At 37.7% G+C, this 15078-nt stretch overlaps 1 protein-coding gene across 2 annotated transcripts in view; it reads left to right on the top strand.

The window, feature by feature from the left end:
• Usp12 (ubiquitin specific peptidase 12) overlaps window positions 1–15078 on the top strand; it is a 95546-nt gene that overhangs the window by 64312 nt on the left and 16156 nt on the right. For both annotated transcript variants that reach the window (XM_070003078.1, XM_070003077.1), the window contains exons 3-4: window positions 2708–2921; window positions 13214–13443. In XM_070003078.1, coding sequence (XP_069859179.1) covers window positions 2708–2921; window positions 13214–13443 — 444 coding nt within the window. The remainder of the gene's footprint in view (window positions 1–2707; window positions 2922–13213; window positions 13444–15078) is intronic.

Below are 15078 nucleotides of genomic sequence, written 5' to 3' on the forward strand. Positions count from 1 at the left end.
ATTTTGTTTTTGGTTTTTTGGCTTCAAGCCTTATATTAGCCTTACCTTCAAAGCATCCTAGTTCTATTTCATGGGGAAAAAAAAACATATTTAAAAAGCACATCTGGGCAGCTCATTGCTGCCGCCATACGTTCCATTGAATATGTGAAAACAGCTCAGGCAGGCAAATAAACCCTCCCTCCCTCCCTTCCCTTCCCTTCCTCCTTCCTCCTTCCTCCTTCCTCCTTTCTCCTTTCTCTCTCTCTCTACCTGAATTATAAAGACCAAGAATTTATATTACTATTTCTAACTTAAATCTGCAGGGCCTTGTATTTTTCTAATATAAACATCTTGCTTTAAAAATTACTAAAAAAACATTAAAATAATATGCAATCAATATTGTAAAAATAGCAGGAATTCAAAAAGGAAAACATTACCCTAATTCTTTTCTCTGAGCACTTCTACTACCAATTTAATAAACCTTTTCAATTAATTTGTTTTTAGTTTCAGAATTTCTTCTTTTTTTTAAAAATCTGAGACTGGGACTTGAACTTGGTACCTGATGCTTTCATTCATTGGTTAGTGAGTGCTCTATGAACTGGGCCATGCCTTCAGTCCCTAGAATTTCTTCTTTTTTATTTGATTTAAAAAAAAATAAGGGTACAAAGTAAACTTTTGAAAACAATGTACATTCACAGAAATTTTCACTTTTATCCCTCTTCCCTTTTCCCTTATAAGTAATCATTTTACTAGCTTTTAATTTAGACTTCCTAGCTCTTTGTTTAAAGTTAAAGCAAATTGTATGTGTACTTACATTGAATATCATCCATCCTTAAATATTTTTCTATCCTTAGCCTTCCTCATTCCCCCAACACAAGGATGGAGCGCATGGACTGTATCATGCTAGACAAGTATTCATCCATTGAGTCACAGACCAGCCCATTTAACTTAATATATGTGTGTTAGTTATCTCCATACACAGGAGTAACATGAGAATCGCCCTTGCTCCATTTATTACTTTTAGTACTTCCAAATTTTCATTGACCTTGGGTGAATCCTTAGCTGACTTTTGGAGCCAATGTCTGTTAATGGGAAGGGAAACGGAGGCCATAGCTAGTAAACCATGTGTTGTCTACTCTGTAAGATCGGACTATGTTACATCCCCATTTTTAAAATGAAGAAATTGAAGCAACTGTTGTGACACTCCTAGTCACCTTACCAGTAAGAGATAGAACCATGTTCAGGATTTGGCACTGATGCTACAACCTTTCATTTCAGGATTGCAGCGATTGTTCCTCATCAATGATTAACATTGTAGTAGATTCTACATTTACTTTTGTTTTAGGAACCTGAGTGTGTGTGTGTGTGTGTGTGTGTGTGTGTGTGTGTGTGTGTGTGTGTGTGTGTGTGTGTGTGTGTGTGTGTGTGTGTGTGTGTGTGTGTGTGTGTGTGTGTGTGTCGGGGGGGTGAGAGGAGGAGTAATACTGGGGTTTAAAACTCAGGGCTTTTCACTTGCTACTCAAGTTCTTGTACCATTTATGTCATGTTCTCAGCTCTCTTTAGTTTATTTTTCAGATAGGATTTCGTTTTGTTCAGACTCAGCCTCAGATTGTAGTCCTTCTACCACACAGTTTATTACAAGTGCATACCATTTGTTGAGACACTCTACTGACACTTTTTGTCTGGGCTGGGCTTGTACTGCGATCCATAGAATCTCCAAGTAGCTAGAATTACAAGTGTAAGCCACAATGATGAACCTTAACTCTTGAATTCCTTAAAAAGAATTTTAATGAGTTGATTTTTTAAAAATGTGTTTTATTATAACGATGCTGTACAGAGGGGTTACGGTTATATAAGTAAGGTAATGAATACATTTCTTGTCAAGCATTATTAACCCGTCCTTTGTTTTTCCCTTACTATCCCTTCCCTCCTCTGAGTTACATTTTTAATTGTACAATATATAAAATAGTAAACAATATTATTTAAAAAGAAAAAATATGGATAGTCTTACATTTTAATTAGTCTCTCTATAACCTTGTAGATTGTTTTGTGTTTTTTTTGGGGGGGGGACTGCTTTTTTACATAAAGTCTTGCTGTGTAGCCTATCTTGGCCTTGAACTCTGCTTCTGTAATGCTGTCTTTACAAGTGTACACCATCAGCTAGGCGCTGGTGACTCACCTCTGTAATTCTAAACTACTCAGGAGGCTGAGAGCTGAGGATCATGGTTTGAAGCCAAGCTGGGCAGGAAAATCTGTGAGACTCTTATCTCCAATAAGCTACTTAGAAAAAGCTGGAAGTAATACAGTGGCTCAAGTGGCAGAGTGCTAGCCTTGAGCAAAAGAAGCTCAAGGACAGAGCCTAGGCTCAGAGTTCAAGGCCCAGGATCAGGAAAAACAAACAGTAGACACTACCATACCAGGCCATTATAGAGTTTAAGTCCATTTTCATATAGTCTAAACTTCATTGAGTATATTTTTCTTCAGTTTTAACTTGCAACTGATGACTATAACATCCAGTCAATGTTAAGATGGCTCATTTGTAGAATAATTATTTTTGTGTTTTCATATCCTTTTTAGCAACTTCCCTGTCCTTTTAAAAAAAAAACTGTCATCTTAACTAAAAAATAGCAATTTTCTTTCTCTTGAAATGTTTTTTTTTTTTTTTTTTTTTTACTTACCAAAATGAAACATAACTACATAACTCCTTTTTTTTTCCCCCTCCTTCTAGTTTGGGAATACCTGCTACTGCAATTCTGTTCTTCAAGCACTTTATTTTTGCCGTCCATTTCGGGAAAAAGTTCTAGCATACAAGAGTCAGCCTAGGAAGAAGGAGAACCTTCTTACGTGCTTAGCAGATCTCTTCCACAGCATAGCCACTCAGAAGAAAAAGGTCGGAGTAATACCTCCCAAGAAGTTCATCACAAGATTACGGAAAGAAAATGGTAATTCACTCCTTCCACATGCATTGCTTACATGGTAGGAGCACCCTCTCTACCTGACAGCTTGGGAGCTATTAAGGAACAGGGGATGACCTTCCTGTAGTCAAGGGAAGTACTAGTTAGTAGAATGGGGGAGATAGTCTCATAATAATCAATATGAGTGGTGCTTGAAGTGTGTCATACATACAAAGTTACCAAGCCATATGCCAGGAAGTTTTAAAAAAAAAAAAGGCAGTTTCTCTCTCTTTTTGCCTGCTTAGCTTTTCTATCAGAAATGAAGTTTTTAATTTAAAGGATTGTGATTTATTACTTGCATAATAGTTTCATCTGTTCACTCACTTTATCCTTCAGTAATCGTAGATACCGTGTGCATTATTTCTCCCAATTCTGCTATGAAAATAACGACCAAAAACACAGAAACTAAAAAATTTGCCAGAAATAACATTTCATGAAAAGAACAGAAACAGACTAGGAACTGAGACCTGGTTTAAATGCATTTAAGCTCCTTTAATTAAAACAGTTAATGAGTAGCCTCCCACCCCACGCCTCTTTCTTGGGGAGGTAGATAGTACTGGGGTTTGAACTCAGTATCTTCTGCTTGCCAGAAGTCAATTCCCCAACCCCTTTTTTGCTTGAGATATTCTTCAGGTAGATTATCAAGCTTTTGTCTATGGCCAGTCTCCCACCCAAATTTAATGTAGCAGAGATAATTTGATAAGAGTTTTACTGTTTTTTGCTCTGGCCAGTCTCAAACTTCATTCTTTCCAAGTAGCTGGGACTATACTTTGTGTCACTTTTTCTTTTGAAGTACTATTTTTCTCCCTCTCAACTCTGGGTGCTATTCCTGAGCCTCTGTGCTCAAGGCTAGAGCTCTACCACTTGAGCCCCAGTGACACTTTCAGCTTTTTCTGAGTAGTTTACTTAAGATAAGAGTCTCACAGACTTTCTGTCTGGGCTGACTTGGAACCATGATCCTCAGATCTCAGCTTCCTGAGTAGCTAGGATTACAGGTGTGAGCCACCAGTGCCCGGCTTGAAGTACTTTTAATTTTTACAGCAGGCCTGTAAGTTAGACATTGCCTTATTTTCCATGAGACAGTTGAGGGAGGCTGTCATAGAGAAAAAGTAACACACTGATGTTTAGCCTTCTCCTTGATAACCTTCTTCAAGCCTTCTGTCTCTTATGGTATGCTGTCCCCAAAATCAAATGGCATTTAGGGTAGTATATGGGATATTGTATTTTATTTGATGCAAAAGAATTATTTGATGTAAAATCAATAACTATAGAAATAAAATGGTATTGTATTTTCAGTTTGAATTGTTAGCTGCTAAATAGAAAAGTGCCCACAGAGATATAATTTGAGAAGTCTTTAAATTGGTTATTAAATACACTTACGTGTAACCCTGCTGTTAAGATAGTTACGTTGTTTTCATGTGAGGTAAGCTTGGACCACACCTAGTTCCCGAAATATAAAAAGACCTTGAAAGATAGCATGCCAGGACTATAGGCTAGTCTTGAATCTGGTACACATGTTAAAGACAAATTTATTTTCCCCATTATGAATGTAGAATAGTTAATTGTTCATTACAGAAGCACATTTTCTTCCCAATGAGAGATAAACATGTGTTCATTCTCAGCTTGCTGTTCTTAAGAAAACCAAATGCAACCTTTAGAATTTGTATTAAGTTACTCAAGACTTACAGCCTTTCATACTCTTTATGTTTGTTTGCACTGATAGAAACTTTTAAAAGATTTATCTTGGTAGAAAATTTATGTGTATGATAATTAAACACATCATCTTATCTTGATGACTCTGTTTTAGAAATGTTTACCATCCGAAGTATGTCTATACAGAATACACATTTTCCATTTTATTCAATATGTCTTTAGTTTTTTTTTTTAATTTTTAATTTTTTTTGGTTGTGGGGTCTGAACTCTGGGCCTGGGCGTTGTCCCTCAGCTCTTCAGCTCAAGGTTAGCGCTCTACCACTTGAGCCACAGCTCCACTTCTGGCCTTTTCTCCTTATGTGGTGCTGAGGAATTGAACCCAGGGCCTCATGCTTGCAAGACAAGCACTTTGCCACTGAGCCACCTTCCCAGCCCTACAGTGTTTTTAAAATGCATTTAAAGATAAATTGATTTACACTGAATGTAATTCAAATTACCCTGTGTCTTTTTTTGTTTTTTTTTTTTTTTTTCATTTGTAGTTCTGGGGATAGAACTCAGGGCTTTGTGCATGCCATGGTAGTACTATACCACAGAGCTATCTCCCCAAGTTACTCTGCTTTGAAAATTCATTAGTTAAATTTACTTAGAGTATTGTAGGTTTGCTTATCAAAACATGGCATATTTTCATGTGTTAATTACTCTTAATAGCTCAGTGTTCTCTACTTTCTTGTATTTAGACAAAGTAAAATGGTAACACAATATACTTCTTAAGTAATTTTTTTTGAGACTGATTCCACAACAAATATTCAAAGCCTATTTCTCTGGAGTTTTATTTCTTTTAAAAGTAACATTCAGTAGAAAAATGTTTTTTGTTTTTTTCTATTTTATTTTTTTATATTGCTGATATTTTGAAATGTTTTAAAATGAATTAAGGTGCTTTGGGCTTTCAGATTTTTCCTTGAAAATTGTTTACAAAAGTACATACAAATGGGCTGGGAAGGTGGCTCAGTGGTAGAGCGCTTGCCTTACATGCCTGAGGCCCTGGGTTCAATTCCTCAGCACCACATAAGCAAAAAGAAAAAAGCCAGAAGTGGTGCTGTGGCTCAAGTGGTAGAGCGCTAGCCTTGAGCTGAAGAGCTGAGGGACAGCGCTCAGGACCAGAGTTCAGGCCCCACAACTGGACCAAAAAAAAAAAAAGTACATACAAATAAAACTATTATCATTCCATGTCTTTTTTTCTTATATTTTGTTTAAGTCATGTTTCTAATTTCAGTATTTCCATTAATTCTGACTGTGGAGAGTTCTTTCTGTAAGTCATTTTTCTGTCCATACTGTGTTAAAAACCTCTGTTTATTTGCGATAGATATTACTACCAGATTAGTGTAACTACTAATACTTTATATACTACTAATCTTTTTAATAGTTTTTTTAGAAAGAACCAATTTTAATTTTGTTCTAGTCAGTAAAGAACATTTATTTACTTATGTATTTATCTATCTTATGTGTCTTTTTATATTTTTTTTTGTCAGTAGTGGGGCTTGAACTCTGGGCCTGAGCACTGTCCCTCAACTCAAGTGGTAGCACTCTACCACTTGAGCCACAGCACCACTTCTGGTTTTCTGAGTGGTTTATTGGAGATAAGAGTTTCAGGACTTTCTTGCCTGGGCTGGCTTGGAACCACGATCCTCTTATCTCAGCCTCCTGAGTAGCTAGGATTATAGGCATGAGCCACTGGTGCCTGGCTATCATGTGTCTTTTGTGCTAGTCTTGGGGTTTGAACTCAGGACTTACTACTTAATCCATACCTTCTACTTTTGGCTTTCTTGATGTGGTTAATTGGAGATTAGAGTCTCTTGGACTTTGCTACCCAAGCTGGCTTCAAACCTTGCTCCTCAGATCACAGCCTCTGGACTATCTAGTATTACAAGAGTGAGTCACTGGCATCCAGCCATTTTTTCAAATTGATAGACTACATAACCATAGCATAAATCCATTGCACAGTGTTCCCATATACAATGTGACAACACATTTGTTATCTTCAGTGATAGTATTGCACTGATGAATGGTTATATATTTTCTGTTGTGTACTAGACATTGTCTAGGCACTGGGGATATAGAAATAAGCCTTCCAAGGACCGGACCATGGTTAGGGGAAGACAGTCAACAGCTCTGTGATATGGTGTGCCATTGTAAGGAAGAAAAAGGAAGCAGTGAGACATAGAGAAAGGAGTGGCCAGTGTAGATGTAGGTGGTTGATCAGCTCACTGATGAGGGGCTTGTAGAGAGGGAAGTAAGAAGCAAGCCTCTTGAAAATCTAAGGTAAACTTGTTAGAAGCACAAAGGAAGTGCAGTTGTAGTATTTGAAGTTAACAGTGAGAAAGTAGAGTTCAGTGATGAAAAGGCTAGAGAAAGACAGAGACCTGAAATCCAGGGGAAGCCGTCAGAGGGTTCTGAGCAAATTGGTGATAGATCCTGACCTGCATAGCTGCAGACACAGAGACTGCTGCAGCCATCCAGGTATGAATTCAATGCATCTGTTCAGAGCTTCTTCCTCTAGGCTTTGTTTTTATGTTGGAAGAAATAATTCAAACAAATAGATAAATATAAACAATGTACAGAAATAAAACACAACTGGACAACTTAAGACACATTTAAGACAAGCTTGTGAGCCATATCATTTAATAACTGTGGCAGTGTGCTCACTGAATCTTGGCGATACATGTGGTTCAAATTATTTTGGGCGGCCCTGTGTACTTTTCTTGTATCATCTTAGCTCTTTCAACTCCCATTCTAGGTTTGTTTTCAAAAAATGTCAAGCACATCTAATATATAGGATACAGCATAAGGTAGGGATATAGCAGTGGAAGAGCTAAGAAGAGTCCTAGTTCCTTAAGGGAACCTGCATGTATAGAACAGGATTTTAGGGGATGTGGAGAGATGTAATATCAAACAAACGTGTGTTTGATTTTAATTATACTTGTAAATAAAAATTATATATATATGTATTGGGTCTTGGTCTTCCTCAAATAATTAAATATTAGTTGTTTACAAATAACACCAATTTAATTTGAGGAAGTAATTATTTGTATTCCAGCCAGTCTCTTTTCCCAAAAAAGCACAGGAAATGTTTTGTATTATAAAAGCTATTTCTGAATTATAACAAATATCATTTTTTAATCAGAGACTTAGTTTTCATTCTTTTGTGCTGAATCAAGCACTTATTTAATATTGAAATTGTCCATCTCTTTTTTTAGGGGGAGGGGGTCCGATTGTGGGGCCTGAACTCTTGGCCTGGGTGCTGTCCTTCAGCTCTTCAGCTCAAGGCTAGCACTCTACCACTTGAGCCACAGCGCCATTTCTGGCTTTTTTCTTTTTTGCTTATGGGGTGCTGAGGAATTGAACCCAGGGCCTCATGCATGCAAGGCAAGCACTCTACCACTGAGCCACCTTCCCAGCCCCCTGTCTATCTCTTCTACTAGACTGTCAGTTCCATGATGGAGGGAACCTATTTGTATTTGCTTACCATTGTATTCTAAGCACATAATGCAGTTCCTGGCACAAAGTAGGTGCTTACTGAATAGTTATTGAATGAGTGAATGAATGAATGCATTTATTTAACTTAGCAGAAACATTTTGAAATGCATCTTTTTCACTGTTACTTAGTAGAGTAGAAACCAAACAGTAAGAAACCCAATGATACAATTAAATGTAATACAATTCACAGAGATTGTTCTGAGATCATCTCATTGATGTTATTTTAATATGTATGTGGCCTCATTGGTATTTTTAAAACTATAGTTCTCTAATTTCTGTTACTTAATGGGTCCAGCATATGAGTATAATATATTTACTGATAGTGGACTTTGAATTATTGAAATACTTGACATTCTGGTTTACATCACGTTTCCAGAGATTCAATTCAGTTCAAGTATTTCTGAAGCCATTGTTCTTTGATAAAAGAACACTCAAAAAATTGCAAATCTCAAAAAAATGTTTTGCTTTACAAAAACAGTTATTTTTAAAATGCATATGTGCCAAAATAATTTTAGCAGAAAAATAATTATTTGAGATTTGGCAGTAAGCCAGCCACAATACTGTCTGCTATAGTAAATCCGTCATCTCCAACTCTTAAGTCCACCGCTGTTCTTCTAAAATGTTTTTGGAGTCTTCATTCTCTTTAGGTTCCCCCACGACTTTTCCAATCCATTTTCTGCTTTGCCTTTTTCTCCCTTTCTTCTTCCTTCCCCTGTCTTTTCCATGATCCCAGTTTTGGAATGGACCTGACCTCAGGTGGAGTGGACCACCAACAGGATTGCAGAGTTACAGACTGCTCCACAGTATCGTGGGGAGCTTCAGTGACTTCTGTTGTGAGCAGTAAATGGGCATTGGGGGACAGTGGGAATCTGCTGTCCGTCATGCACATAAACTAGTGGACATAGAGTCTACCAAGTTAAAGATAATTAGATGTTAAATCCACATACGCTAATGTAGTAACTCTTAGAATGGTTTTTAGTATTCTTAAACATAATATTGGGAGTTTAGGCTATTGGAATCCTTTAGGCTAAACTGAGAGAAGGGAAATGAAGAGTGACTCTAATTGGATTATTATTGTATTGATTTGAAATACAAATCTGTGGAGTGAATTTGGGTATATGAAAATAAATAATGGGCCTGGGATATTCAATGTAAAATACAAAATGCAGGGGAAGTCAAGGAAATTCCTTAGGTAGAAAGATTGAAGCACTACAAATCAAACTGCTGGTGTATTTTTCTTGTGAGATGGAAAATGCAGGAGCCTTTTTAGTAGTCTAAGTAAAGGGAGTTGAATTGATCGAGATAGATAAAGTGGAAATGGAGCAGACTAGACACAATGCAGGAATGGTTTTTAAAGCATGGGAAGATATGAAGACATGCAGCAGGCCATGATGGAGAGGAGGGAAGCAGGCTTTGTGTGTGGAAAGGTTTTGTTTTATTGTTAAATGTCTGAATAGCATAGCTCAAGTGGTAGAGTACCAGCCAGGCTAATTCAGGGCCCTGAGTTCAAACCCCAGTACCAATTAAGCAAGCAATTAATCAATGAATGAATGAATGAATAAAATAGCCACAAGTGATATGAGAATGTGTCTTAAAAAGAATCTTTAAAAAATACACATATGAACTCTAGACCTAGGCGATGTCCCTCAGCTCTTCAGCTCAAGGCTAGCACTCTACCACTTGAACCACAGTTCCACTTCCTGTTTTTCTGGTGATTTACTGGAGATAAGAGTCTCATAGAAGGCTGGGAAGGTGGCTCAGTGGTAGAGCACTTGCCTTGCATGCCCTGGGTTTGATTCCTCAGCACCACATAAGCAAAAAGAAAGCCGGAAGTGGTGCTGTGGCTCAAGTGGTAGAGTGCTAGCCTTGAGCTGAAGAGTGGAGGGACAGCGCCCAGGCCCAGAGTTCAGGCCCCATGATCGGACCCCCCCCCCCAAAAAAAAAAAAAAAAAAGAGTCTCATGGACTTTCCTGCCCGGGCTGGCTTTGAACCTCGATCCTCAGATCTCAGCCTCCTGAGTAGCTAGGATTACAGACATGAGCCACCAGTGCCCGACAAAATGCACATATTCTTACAGCAAAATCTCTCTGTATGAACTGAAAGTTCCTCTGGATGCTATATGCCCTTCCAGCCCTTTGTTCTTCTCCTGAGAAGTATCTTGGTCTACTAAGCCTTTCTCTGCATTTTAATAAATAATGTCCAAATAGAAAACTATAGTTACATTTTATGTGGCATTTTGGTCATTATGTTTTATAAGTGGGATCTATTACACATACATGTTTAGCATCTTTGCCTCACTCAATATCTTAAGAATTTTGCCTTATTAGTTCATGTGGAACTATTTCTGTTGAGTGTTCCATAATGAAATTATAGCTTAAGCCATTCTGTTTATAAAATATTTTTAGACTTTTGCTGTTATGAATGAACCATGTTATACAGATTTGTTTCAATACATGACACAGATAGTTTACCTGGCATTGCTGTCTTAAGAAAACTAGGTTACGTGCTCTTCAAAGCCGATACCGAAATTGCTCTTCTAACACATGCCAGGCCATTCAGTTACAGCTGTTGTGGCTCATTTCTCCACAGTTAAGTCAGCACTAGGCATTAAGTCATTTTTTGTTTTGTCAAAGTGATAAGTAGAATGATGAGTGGGGTTTTTTTTTGTTTACATTGTCATAATATTTTTTCATTTATGATGAATTATTTGTTACTTTCATTTGCTAGTTTTTTGGTGTTTCTTTTTCTAGTTTTGTGAAAAAATATGTGTGTGTATGTGTGTGTATGTGTACATGTATATATGTGTGGGTATTTGCTTTTGTTTTGTGCTAGTACTGGGACTTGAACTGAGAGCCTTTGACTCACTCAGATTTTTGTTTTGTTTTGTTTTGCTCAAGACTGACACTACCACTTGAGCCAACCTCCAATTCCTTGTTTGTTTGTTTTTTCTAATTTAAATATTCTGGGTATTGGGCCTTTTCTACTCAGGATGGTCAAAACCTTTTTGAATTTTTTTCTATAAATTATTCATTTCAAGTCTGAAACCTACTTTCTTTGTTTTGGGAGATGTTTTCTTTTGAATTATTGAAGATCATAATACTTTCCAGGTTTTACTGTTACTGTTTTTTTTTTTTTTACATCTTAAAATTATTTAGTACATAGAAACTAATGAAGTCATCTGTACCTCTTCTTTTTTTTTTTTTTTTTGGTCCAGTTGTGGGGGCCTGAACTCTGGGCCTGAGCACTGTGCTCCTCAGCTCTTCAGCTCAAGGTTAGTGCCCTACCACTTGAGCCACAGCACCACTTCCGGCTTTTTTCTTTTTGCTTATGTGGTGCTGAGGAATTGAACCCAGGGCCTCAGGCATGCAAGGCAAGCGCTCTACCACTGAGCCAACTTCTCAGCCCCATCTGTACCTCTTCTAACATGTAATTTCTAATTCTTTTTCTTAGAAACACTTTAAATTTTCTTCCAAATTTTTATGCATTTGTCTTTAGAGAAGAAATGAGCCTTTCCTGAACTTACTAAATGTGCATAGACAAATTGGGTGCTAGTGGATCATGCCTGTAATACCTAGCTTCTCAGGAGGTTGAGATCTGAGGATTGAAATTCAAAGCAAGTCCAGAGAGGACTTTAAAAAGGCTGGAAGTAGAGCTGTGGCTCAAGTGGTAGAGGCCCAGCCTTGAGCTAAGGGACAGTGCTGAGGCCGAGTTCAAGACCCAGGACTGGCACCAAAACAAACACAGAAGAGTTGATGATTTTTCTCCTTGCAGTTCATTGAATAATGCATAGGTTTTTGTGATTGTTGAATAATGTTGTTTTCTTGGTTAGTAGGATTAACATTAGGCAAGTGGAGGCACCTGCCTGGTTGGTTTGACCTCTCCCTTTCTAGGCCGATATCTTTAGCCTTCCCTGATCCCATTTCCTATTGTAATATAAGGTTAATAACAATGACACATAGTTAAGAGGAAAATGAGATGGGCCTCTAAAGTTTTTAGACTCCTGTGATATGCATGTTACACCAGAGCCAATGTTTGATATTAGCACAGTCAGTGCTTCCTTTATAGCCCATCATTTGTATAACTGCAACAAACACTCATGACATTTTATAATCTCACAGATGGAGTGGATGTTAGAGATTATATGGATCATTCTTTTTTTTTGGGGGGGGGGTCCGGTCGTGGGGCCTGAACTCTGGGCCTGGGCGCTGTCCCTCAGCTCTTCAGCTCAAGGCTAGCGCTCTACCTCTTGAGCCACAGCACCACTTCCGGCTTTCTTCTTTTTGCTTATGTGGTGCTGAGGAATCGAACCCAGGGCCTCAGGCATGCAAGGCAAGCACTCTACCACTGAGCCACCTTCCCAGCCCTTACATGGATCATTCTTGACCACACAGGTTCCAGACCTCGCCCCTCACCTACTAAATGAACTCTGGAATGCACACATAGCCCAGTAATTTACTTTTAATAAATTGCTTCTTTACCAGTTGGCTTAAGACCTTAGGCAAGTGGCTATGCAGCTTCTCCTTGAAAGCTTACCATGTTGAAATATTTGTGGGACAATAAATGCAATAAAATAATAAAAAATAGTTACTTCTTGTCTCTTCATTACCATATAAATGTGTGAGGACAGGTATTTATTCTTTTCTTGTGGGTCAGTTAGTATTTCTTAAAGCTTTGTATTCATCATTAACTTTTATTTCCTCCAATTAAGTCATAAATTTTAGATGTGAAAGTCACTCATTTCTTTTCTTTTCTTTTTTTTTTTTTTGGGTCCAGTCGTGGGGCCTGAACTCTGGGCCTGGGCGCTGTCCCTCAGCTCTTCAGCTCAAGGCTAGCGCTCTACCACTTGAGCCATAGCACCACTTCTGGCTTTTTTTTTCTTTTTTGCTTATGTGGTGCTGGGGAATCGAACCCAGGGCCTCAGGCATGCAAGGCAAGCGCTCTGCCACTGAGCCACCTTCCCAGCCCCTCATTTCGTATATACTATAGATAATAACAAATACTAATACTTTCAGTTCTTGTAAAATACTGTTTGTATTGTTGTTTTCAAATTTGTATTCTGAAGTAATTCTCTAATGCTCCATTTGTATTTTTAGAGCTTTTTGACAACTACATGCAACAAGATGCCCATGAATTCTTAAATTACCTACTAAATACAATTGCTGATATCTTACAAGAAGAGAGAAAGCAAGAAAAACAAAATGGCCGCTTACCTAATGGTAATATTGACAGTGAAAATAACAACAGCACACCAGACCCAACGTGGGTTCACGAGATTTTTCAGGGAACATTAACTAATGAAACCAGATGTCTTACTTGTGAAACTGTAAGTATACCATAAAATTGTGTATAGAAAAAAAGTTCATTCTGTTAAAAGTTGTTTTTTGAAGATGAGGGTATGGGACATCATTAAAAATTTAAATCATATGATAGAAAAGTTACAGATGGATTCTTCAGTTGAAAGAGGACTCTATCTGTATTTTTATGTACTGTGTTTGACAGTGAATGCTTTCTATGATAGAAGGAAACTTGACTGAATTGGAACTCTGCTTTTATTTCAGTTTAGAAAGATAAAGAACTATGTTGTTAAGAACTGTGTTTTTTATGTGAGTGCATAGAAACTTACAGATCAGGTAGGAATAGCTACACATGTCTTTATGGACAAGGGTGCATACTAAGAAAAGTGTTAGGTGATACTCTCATTGTGAAACAGAAACCGGATAGTCTAGGTCAGTCACTTGCCATGACTCTTGAAGTAGTCAGGAGTTGTGGTAAATATGACGTATGCAAGGCTGCTGCTAGCCCACGTACACAGTGAACTTTTCCTGTAGAAGGAATACACTAGCCAGCAACAGTAGTACACAGTATAGTTTATACATAAAATGCTAACATTGTTTATTGAGACATCACTGCACATATATGAGTGACACATTCTAAAAAATCAGTGTCTCACATCCAATTAATGATCACTGTCACTAGTATAATCTTACATAGTGCAGGAAATTTATTACTGGAGGAAACAGTACTCGTAAATAAATAGAATTTCCTTCCTAAGTAAAATGAGATCAAATAAAAGCAGGATATCTGAGTGCTTGAGTAGATTGCATAGTCTGTGGTGATGTTTTGGTTAGAGTAAGGGTGTCTTTGTCCCAACCATCAGTTACTATCTCTGTTGGACAGTGATGTCAGGAATTGAGCTGAGCCTGTCTTTAGTTGAACCAACTCCAATTATTATTTTAATAGAAGCCTTTAAGGAAAAATATTACAACTAAAGAAATGTATTGCCAAGTTATTATAGCAATATATTCCATTAGAATAGTAAGTGTAACCAGGGAATTTGACAGTTTCTTATTGTTATTATAATGGAACTTGATTTGTTAGAAGATAAACAGAATATGTGTGCTTTAATATTCTTCATTAAAACAAAATATTTGAATTTGCTTAACATTGAGAAATGCTGGACTGGCATCATAGTTCGAGTGGTAAAGTACCTGCCCAGCAGCAAGTATAAAGCCCTGAGTTCAAATCCCTATGAGAGGTGGTGAGGTGGGGGAAGGAGAAAGATGAAAGGATGAAAGAGGGAAAGGGGGAGAGGGAAAGAGTAGTATAGTCAGTAATATATGAAATTAGTAAGGAAGACTAGGGACAGTCAAGTTACCAAAAGCCTTTTAAGTCTTAAATCTTACCAGTGGCTACAAGATTGTGTAGAGATAGAACTTTCTGTGTGGGCACATGCACATACGTATGTGCTGGTCCTGGGGCTTAAATCCAAACCCTGGTCACTGTCCCTGAGTTTGTTTTGTTTTTTCCTCAAGGCTAGTGCTCTATCACTTAAGCCACAGCTCCACTTCCAGCTTTTTGGTGTTTAGTTGAAAATAAGAGCTTCACAGTTTCCTACCCAGGCTGGCTTCAAACCATAATTCTTAGATCTCAGCCTCCTGAGTAGCTAGGATTATAGGTA

The sequence above is a fragment of the Dipodomys merriami genome, unplaced genomic scaffold, assembly GCF_024711535.1.
Source record: "Dipodomys merriami isolate MVZ:Mamm:240054 unplaced genomic scaffold, mDipMer1.0.p SCAF_6, whole genome shotgun sequence".
NCBI lineage: Eukaryota > Metazoa > Chordata > Mammalia > Rodentia > Heteromyidae > Dipodomys > Dipodomys merriami.